Source organism: Triticum aestivum, chromosome 6B (genome assembly GCF_018294505.1).
Source record: "Triticum aestivum cultivar Chinese Spring chromosome 6B, IWGSC CS RefSeq v2.1, whole genome shotgun sequence".
NCBI lineage: Eukaryota > Viridiplantae > Streptophyta > Magnoliopsida > Poales > Poaceae > Triticum > Triticum aestivum.
This window is the reverse complement of record NC_057810.1, coordinates 74,650,053-74,659,596: the sequence shown is the minus strand read 5'-3', so window position 1 is coordinate 74,659,596 and position 9,544 is coordinate 74,650,053. Positions and strand designations below refer to the sequence as shown.

Here is a 9,544-nt window from a genome sequence, read left to right as displayed (position 1 = left end):
CCCGTTTTAGACCAGATCGTCTTGCTGCTTCCTCCTGTCCTGTCCCACGCGATCGCATCAGACAATATTCCGCCGACTAGGCCATCGACCAGTTTCCGCAGCCACGATCTCTTCAAAACCTCCTTCATTAATCAACTCCACCGCCTCCCGGACCTTTTCAACCTTGCTTATGATACCACTTATTAGAATAAATCCGAGGCATACCGTCAATCATCCGAGGATCAAGCAATCACACAAGCACGACACCGAGATTTGTTAACGAGGTTCACCGATATGGCTACATCCCCGGGGCCTGACTACGGGCGCTCCTCCCCGTGACACCGTCACAATACCGCACCTGGTCGCCCTGGACACCGGCACATGCCGCCGGCTTCCCCTGCATTCCGGTGCTATTATATTGGGATAGGTTACATCGTGTGTCTACCCCCGCTATATAAGAGAGGCCTAGGATACAAGTGTCCTACTAGGACACGACTCCACATCCTATGTAAACACGATACAACTACAAGTCCAACTGTAACCTACCTTGTACACTATATTCGACACAACTCCAACAAAGGGATAAAAAGGGATGTATCTATAACTAAAATATGTCTAGATACATCCCCTTTTATTCATTTTAATGACAAGTATTTTCGGACGGAGGGAGTAGGTATTTAAGCATGCATGTTGAATAGTGACATATACACAAGTTGTATGGGCACTTTGCTATGGCTATTGGGTTAGGGCTAGATGTTTTTTTTCTCCCGCTACAACGCACGTGCATTTTTGCTAATAATAATAAAGCATGTTTTTTTCTAAATAATAAAGCATGTTGCAATACTCTACAAAAAAATACTGTATCTGTTTTCTTGTTGACATCATTATACTGTATCTGTTTGTTGGAATGAAATCACAACATACCCTAAAAAAAATATGAAAAATATGGGATATCCTGGCAAGCAGTTTTCACGCTTCAATTAAAGATCTCCAATTCCTATCGTCGGCTTTTAAAGAGCGGAGTCTGACTTAAGTCCTCACGAGTAAACTCCGTCCATCTGCCCCATCTCCCATCCCTCGCGTCGTCTGCCTCGCGGCGCCGGCGACGTAATGCCTCCTAGGAAGAAGCGCAAGAGCGCGCCGGCGCTGACGGTGGTGAGCGCCCCGGACCACATCAGCGCCCTCCCCGACAGCATGCTCCACCACGTGCTCTCCTTCCTCCCGGTTCAGGCGGCCGTGCGGACGTGCGTGCTCGCCCGGCGCTGGCGCCACCTCTGGAGGTCCACCACCGGCCTGCGCATCGTCGGGCTCGATGACAAGAAGCACCTCCGGAACTTCATGCACCACCTGCTCGTCCTGCGTGAGCGCACCGATCTAGACACTGTCGAGATCAAGCTCGGGGTATTCGTGGAAGAAGACCAGACTCACGTGAACCTCTGGACCCGCTTCGCCGTGATGTGCAGTGCCCGGGCGCTCACCCTCCATGTGAGCGGCCCTCTACGCCTCTACCTGGACGACCTGCCTCTCGTCTCTCGGCATCTCAGAACGCTGGACCTTCACGATGTAGACCTACCAAAGAGCTTTATTGATTTCGCTGGCTGCCCAGCGTTGGAGGGTCTGAAGATGAACCTCTGCAGCGTCAGCGTCGGCAGGATATCGTCGTGTTCCCTGAGGCATCTGAGCATCACCGGCTGCCACTTCGGCTTGGGTCGCCGGGTGATCGTTTCTGCTCCGGGCCTCGTCTCTCTGATCCTGAAACTAGTCGGATCGTCGGACACTAAAACGCCTTGCCTTGAGAGCATGGCGTCGCTAGAGACGGCGCGTGTTTATCTTGGCCTTAACTGCGCGGATGTATGTTTGAATTACGACGACTCTGGTCATTTCTGTGGAGCTAATGATAAAGCATGTAACAATTGTGTTCCCATTAAGGATGATGGCAGCGGCGATGCTGTGCTTCTGGGTGGTATCTCAAGTGCTACACATCTTGAGCTGAGATCTCTACCTAGAAAGGTATGGCATTAGATCATCATCTTGCATTTTCAGTAAGGTTTACTTGATTTACTTACTTTTGTATTTTCTTTCCAGTTCATTTTCGCAAGAGATTTGAAACACTGCCCTACATTCAACAAGCTAAAGAGTTTACTACTCAACGAGTACTGGTGCGAGGCTCCTGGTTTGGATCCACTGCTTTGCATTCTGAAAAACTCACCAGTTCTAGAGAAACTAACTCTTCAACTGTTTTTGATGGTATAGAACTTTTAAATGGCAGTTGCTGCACTAGTATAGTTATTATCAGTCATCCATCTTGGTTTAAAAGTTTGTTTTTCTTACCGTAGGGACAAAATAATAAACTGCATTTGAAAGGAAGCTACAAATCAATGGAGAGACCATCTGCAATATCACGGCACCTTAACATAGTTGAAGTCAAGTGTGACGTGGTCGAGGAGAGGATTTATGAAGTTATCAAGTTACTGTGTGCTGCACTTAACATACGTGAGCAAACTAATGACACTTTCCATGCTCTCTAGCTATATTCCAAAATTAATTTTTGTGTGTGGGAAGGAAACTTTGTTTTAACCATATGTGGGAACGGAAACTAACAAAGCAAATAGTGAAGTACAAACTTGTGAATTACTCCCTCCGTTTCAAATTACTTGACTTTCATTTGTCTAGATACGAATGTATCTATACTTGTTTACTTTCTAGATACATCCATGTCTAGACAAATGGAGGTCAATTAATTTGGAACGGAGGGAGTAGTATGTAGAAAGAACAGTTTTGTAAGGATTGCAGATTGTTTGAGGCATGGAAATCTGAGCGCAAAAGGAAAAACAACCCTTTTGTTGGCAGAGGATGTTTATTTTTAACTGTGTTGCAGAAAGAAACAGAAAGACGCAACTTGTGGGCTTGCTGATTAGTTCTGGTCTTGTAGGCACTAGCACAAATTTCTGAATAGATTATTCAGAGTAGTGATACAGTACCTTCACATTTTGATTGGCTCTGATCAAGCTCAAATGTAAGTTCAAGCGTACCTTCATTTATTGTGTTGTTGAATAATACATAGTTTGTGCTAATCGGTAACAATTTTTGTGGCTCCCTAGACCTGAGCAGCTGCTTGTTCTTATGGGATAAACTATTCGGTGCTCGGTTTCCTTGTGATTCAGCACTAAATTATTTGCCATTTCTGTACCAGGAAGACTTACAGTTCACATAAAATTTCTTCAAAAATATAAGTCTATACACATAACATTTCTAGCAGTGTATGTAATGATTGCTTATTTCACATTTCCTTTGCCATGAATTTTTGACATTTTTCGGCATTTTCATTTGGAAGCAGTTTTGCTAGATGTTTTTCACATTAGATTGTCAGCTAGAAATACCTGTATGAGATATAATGGAAGTTTGTCCCCAAATTAATGTCAAGGTAAGTTGCACATGGTAAAGCGAATCTCCTTCATACTTACCCAACCATGTCTCGGTGTCTTGATTTTCATTGTCAAGTAACTGAACCTTTTTTTTACTTCTGATAATACACCAGACTCTTACGTTGGCTTTTCATTTCTGTACAGGATTCATTTTCGAGTAGGGTGAGAAGATGTGGATCATTGGTGGATATATCATGTCTTTGAATATTCAGAAATGCAAGGCTGAAAACACATATGCTACCACAACGTTTCCGTCCATTTCATTTTTTGCTTCTTATGCCAAGTTCTACCCTGAGAGGAAGAGGGGTAGAATCCACAATATACACGTTATGAACCCTAGACCATGTAGCTAGACTTGGTATTATCGTATCCTGTGATTTTTGTTGCACTTCTGGTTCATACTGTATTTAGTGACCTGATTATTGTGTCTACTGTGCCAAGAGGTGTTCGATCCGTTGGATGTCATTGATTTACTGTTCAATTTTCTGCCTTTTGCCTACGCATATATATGTCCCAGCCGCCAATTTATAGGAGCCGCTGCTTTTATATAGCCAAGTAGTGATCTGAAGCAGCTATGACATGGCACCAGTGCTTGTGGAGAATTGGAGAGGTGAAAAAGTTGTTTGCCCGTCAGGACTTGTTTGGACCAAGTTATGCAAAGATTGCAAGAAGTTACTTGTTTGGAGAATTGAAGATTGCAAGACTTTATTACTCATACAAGTAACATCCTTAGCTAGGATTCGATATTTAGCCATATATATGTGACTTATCTGCTCCTTTGCATCCAACCGTTCGGATGGGGGATTTTCAGAATCTGGGTATTACGGGTTTCTATTGAGAACCAAAGCAAATGAATGGAACTACCCTCTTTCATTGATGATTCTACATATATAGGTACACGGAGGACGCCTCGTTGGAGAGGCGTCTGTATGTGAACCGGCGCGACGGTTGCCGAAATATCATCCGTCGGCGGTTAATACAAGCAGGGATTATCCCTTAATTAAGTATTTAATTAATTTTAACACTCCCCCTAATCCATGCTTGTCCAGGTAGCATCATCATCTTGAAAGAGTCTCCTCCAAAAACCCTGTGGGAAAAATATGAGGAGTGGTGTAGAATATGTTGCTAAAACTGCTTCAAACCCAGTGGGAAAAATAAGGAGAAAATGGTGCAACATATAATGGTTATTGTCTCTTTCAACTCAATACGAGAAACCCCATAGAGTTTAGAGGACAATAAATATATCGTATATACTTCCCTAAAAACCCCGGTGGGAAAAACAGAAAATATGACACATGATCTCATGTTGATATTACCTCATCAAAAACCTTTATGAGAACCTGAAAAGTAAACTCATAAAGGGAAAACGAGTATAATATGATGCATTCAACAGGAATAATTCAGGAAGATACTCCCCCTGATTCTTGCAAAATTCGAAGCCGTCACATACCAAAACATAGAAGTTGGTAGAGACCCAAATCAGTCATGATTTGACTTGCAAGATATGCAATATAGTGATATTGCTTATTATGTAACCTGTTTGCATCCGGGCAACACAAAAAACATTATCGTTGAGATAATGGTTGGTGAATAGCCATGAGGTCTGTTTTAAAGACTCTTCATGAGAGGGCTACCACACCTAGTAGGAACACTAAACTTGTCTATGATTTGATATAGTGGGGATGATCGATGTATCCAATGATATTGGTGTTCAGATTTCTCCGAAACTAAAAAACGAGGACAAGATGTTTCATGCCTTGGAGATATCGAAAGATATTCTTGAGTACCAACCAATTGTGTTTGGTGGATCCAATGGCATTACGGAACGTTAAGTCCCAATATCTCATTTCCATCATCTCTTGGTCTAAATAGATCTTTCTCTACGTCTAGAGAATGAACTACCATGAGAGTTATAGATGGATAAGATTTGTCCATAATGAATTTCTCCAATGTATTATGGATATAGACAACATAGTATACCATAATGTATGAATGAAGGTGCTCAAGTCGTAGTAACGAGCGATATTTTGGTTTACACAAATCCTTCATTTAAACTCCGTCATTTAGATGATTACATGTGTCATCATTGCAGAGACACAAACATGGATAATCATCACTGTAGGAGTAATCCTTGTGTATAAGTAACTCACTACGTCGGTTGTACCATATGTACCGACAACAATAAGTCTTATGGTGACTTATTGTTTTTACACAATGTATGTTGCGTATTGCATTTCGATTCAGAAGAGAGATTCCACCGGGAATCAATCATATGTGTATGAATCTAGTGATCCACATGGATATGTGAGCACTACATCTATCAACTGCATAGATAGATGATTTTGTACTGCCAATGATATAAGTTATCGGAAAGAGATTCCACCTCTGGGGAATAGTTAGATATCTGCGTAAACCCTTGTGCTACAATACTTGCTCTTTATTTCACCACCTCGTTGTTATCAATTCTGCTTCCAGAAGAAAACTGATGTAGGTATTGCTTATGAATACCTTTCCATTATTGAGCAAGATCATTTGTACCTAGATTATACCCTTTGCTTGAGTTCAGTCCGAGTGTTGTTCACACTTTGCCACGGCCATGGTCTTTGGATCTGAATCACTTGAAAGGTTTTTTCAATCTAGTTGAGGAATGTATGTCGACAATTGTAGACTTCTGGTTATATGTTTCTCTAGAATCTATATATCAATATATAGTTGATGGAGATATCGTTACCCATAGTGACTGCTCGCGATTTCCCAATGCGATTGAGTCGGGTATTCCGATGTCCCAGTCATTTTGTGCACTATGACCTGGGTTGATGGAGGTTTCCCGTTCACTGGGTGTATACTACCCATCAGGTGTCTGTCAACATGAAGTTGACTTGCATTTACTGATTCACAAGCCTTGATATCCTTGCTTGCGAGAAGCTGAATCCCGATGTGCTATTGTCGTACTTCTCCCCCTGTTGCTTTGAACGGGAAGTTGAGTGGTTTTAGTTGGTACCTCCACTCTTTCCGGCATATTTTTTAGGATTGTAGGATTGTATGACATCTTTATAGTCAGTAAATGAATCTGGCAGGTTATTTGCATTGTGTTGCAAATCTTCTGAACGCATGGTTCAGATCTTTGAGTACGTGGATTTGAGGCAGAAATGTGTTGAACATTCCACTAATTTCCTGGCATTCTTTATGGTACTTGAAATCTCCCCCTGATGCCTGAAAATGTTCCTCATTGAATCAACATACTGGCCTAAATAACTCCCCATGCGAGGGGCTTGAGGTATTGACGAAAATACAGTTATTCCTCACATGGATCCCAACTATATGTTGAGGGGCCAATGATGTATGTTGGGGTGGTGATATCGGTATGCAACCGAAATACCGCAGATGGGAAATACTTGGTAGATTTCCACGTATCAAAGATAGAGGGGAATAATAGTATGCAGTTTGGTCATGAGCGTGTAAAACTGTATGACTCCAACGTAAAGTTGGTAAATTGCAATTCCAAAGTAAAGATAATGCAATGAGCTTAACTCTTTGGATAAAGGATTCTACCAAACCATTTTGAGTCTAGACATTAGGACAAATTGCTAAACTTCAATCCAAGGGCCATAAAAGAAGGCACTCAAGGAGAATTCTGCAATGTTATCCATTCGATTTGCTTGAAATCGATGTCAGGATAATGAGCCAATGGTTTCGTGTGAATAAAGCACACACTTAAGATCATCATGTAGATATGTCTTTTAGAACCATGGAATACCAGAATAGTCTAGTCAACGGATGGGAAGAGCCACTTACCTCAACTTGATGCATTCAAGGAGTCTGAGTGGTTCAGCGTAGACTTTAAAGTGTGCGAGCCTTAAAATTAGCTTCCCTGTGTCACTTGTAGTGCACATAAAATCCAAATGGTGTTAGAATTTAGCATCTAATAATGATAAACTATTGGAATTGCTGATAGTTTCGGTTTCAACCCAATGTCTCGATGACCAAGATGAGTATGCCAAGTTTTTCATGTACAAGACATTTTGGAAAACTATCTTGGGTGCAACATATGCTACAGAGGGAGTATGTGTTTATCACATTGACATTCTTTATGAACATGTCACAGCGGTCGTGATTGATTTCTCCCCCACAACAAACTTGTAAAATTTTGACAATAACATCTCCTTCATTATATTAGGAAAACACAAGGTGATGAGTTCGATCTACTGCCCATGTGTAGACTATCTCTATTACTGTGAGATCTGTATGATCTACTGCCCATGTGTTTATGTTCCCACAATTGAGGTTAGTTCCATTCATTTGCTTTGGTGCTGATAACGTATTGAGAACCAAAGCGAATGAATGGAACTATCCTCTTTCATTGATGATTCTACATATATAGGTACACGGAGGACGTCTCGTTGGAGAGGCGTCTGTATGTGAACCGGCGCGACGGTTGCCGAAATAGCATCCGTTGGCGGTTAATACAGGCAGGGATTGTCCCTTAATTAAGTATTTAATTAATCTTAACAGTTTTCTTTTGGTCTGTGAATCCTTGTGTGCATCTTTTAGTGTACGCTCATAAGTAGCAACCAAATCAAGCAAAAAAAATACCGTGAATGAGGAACGTCTCACTTCCAATCTAGGAGGCTTATCATAAAGTGATTTTATTCATTCTTTGAGACAAAATCCAAGGTTTGGGATGTCAAAGTTCTTTCTTTACTTCTAAGAATATAGATTCGTCTCCAACCCAGCTCATGACCAAAGGGCTGGTAAACGTGTTTTTGTAATCACGAAAATCATAATTTGAAGTCTCGAAAACCATGGAATATGTAATCATGCCTTGAGCAATCCCTACCTTTAAAAAATGGAATATTGACTTGTTCTAAAAAGGAATAATCATATGTGACAAGCTTGTCCGTACAAGTCACATAAACTATTTTTTTAGAATGAAGGCTCCAAGTTCCCGGCTTTGAATTAACAAAGCCATCAACCGGCCAGGATTACACAAAGCCACCAAGCATGAGCGACCAAAAGATACAAGGGAGCTGATAAGCAGCTAATAACACAACGCACACTACTGCACACAAAGAAGATCCATGAAAACCTGCAAGTAATGTGGGAGCCCGCTGCACATCGGCACCAAGAACGTGGAACAGAGTAGCCTCGAGGATCAGACTTTGGCTCGCAAGCACCGAGAGCAACCGTATCAAGGGATTGGGATCACGAACACCTGTCTTCCAACGCCGAAGAAGAACCCTTTCCTCTCGCTAGGCTCGAAGGCGCCGGACCGTCGGATTGTTGGGCGCTCACCCGAGAGCTAGAGCAGGCGTCGGCCGAAACCCAAAGTAGGCATAGCTCACGGTCCTCACCGCGCTGTAGGCACACCCACAAGCTACACTACCATCTTCCTTGGCCACCAGAGAACAGCGAGGGAAAGCCACTGAGGGTGGTCGAAGAAGCAAGCTGCAAAGACCCGGGGCGGCAAGCCGCTGTGGACACGCAGCCGCCGGGCACTCTCCTACCTCGAGGCCACTCCCCCGGAGAACCAGATACCCCAAGGCGGCGCCTCCAAGGAGGGAATAGCGCGCAGGGCGCCGCCGCCGCCCAACCCGAGACGAGTTTGGGCTTTCACCCGGGATCTGGGACGGGGATGGATAGAGGAGTCCTCAGCGGCGCCTCGAAGAAGAAAGGTGATGCACGCGTCGTCACCGCCGTGGTCGGAGAACCGGCCAAGGGTTTCCCCCGGACTCGATCTATGCCACCAGCACCCCGCCAGCACCGGGCCTTGCAGCCAAAGCTGCCGGGCGGACACAGCGGGAGGGGAGGAGTGAGCAGAGGAGGAGAACCCGACCTTCAGATCTAGAGCGGAAGAAGACCGCGCCACGACCACCACCCGCCGGCTCCGCGCTCCCTGAGCAGCCGAGGAGGCTGGCCACCACATCCCGCGCGTGTCGCCTGCCGCGGAGGCAGCACTGCCTCGCCGTCCTGGAGTCTGGGGTCCTTCGCGAGGTGAGCGAAGCGACAAGAGGCCTCGCCGCCACCTTCATCGGTAGCCGCCATGGCTTGCCTGGCGTCCCTCAGGTGGCGGCAAGGGGAGGAGAGGCTGGGGGGAGGGGTGGCGGCGCCTGGGGGAAACCCTAGTCACCCCCGGGTCGCCC

General features: G+C 44.1%; 1 protein-coding gene across 1 annotated transcript; it reads left to right on the top strand.

Moving 5' to 3' along the window:
* Nucleotides 1–1,007: 1,007 nt before the first annotated feature.
* Nucleotides 1,008–2,001, top strand: LOC123138850 (putative F-box/LRR-repeat protein At5g02930). Its single transcript, XM_044558709.1, has one exon. The coding sequence runs from the start codon at nt 1,090–1,092 to the stop codon at nt 1,999–2,001; it is 912 nt and encodes a 303-aa protein (XP_044414644.1). The 5' UTR covers nt 1,008–1,089.
* Nucleotides 2,002–9,544: the final 7,543 nt, after the last annotated feature.

Coding starts and splice junctions, on each gene's coding strand:
- LOC123138850 (XM_044558709.1), top strand. CDS start 1,090: ATGCCTCCTAGGAAGAAGCGCAAGAGCGCGCCGGCGCTGACGGTGGTG.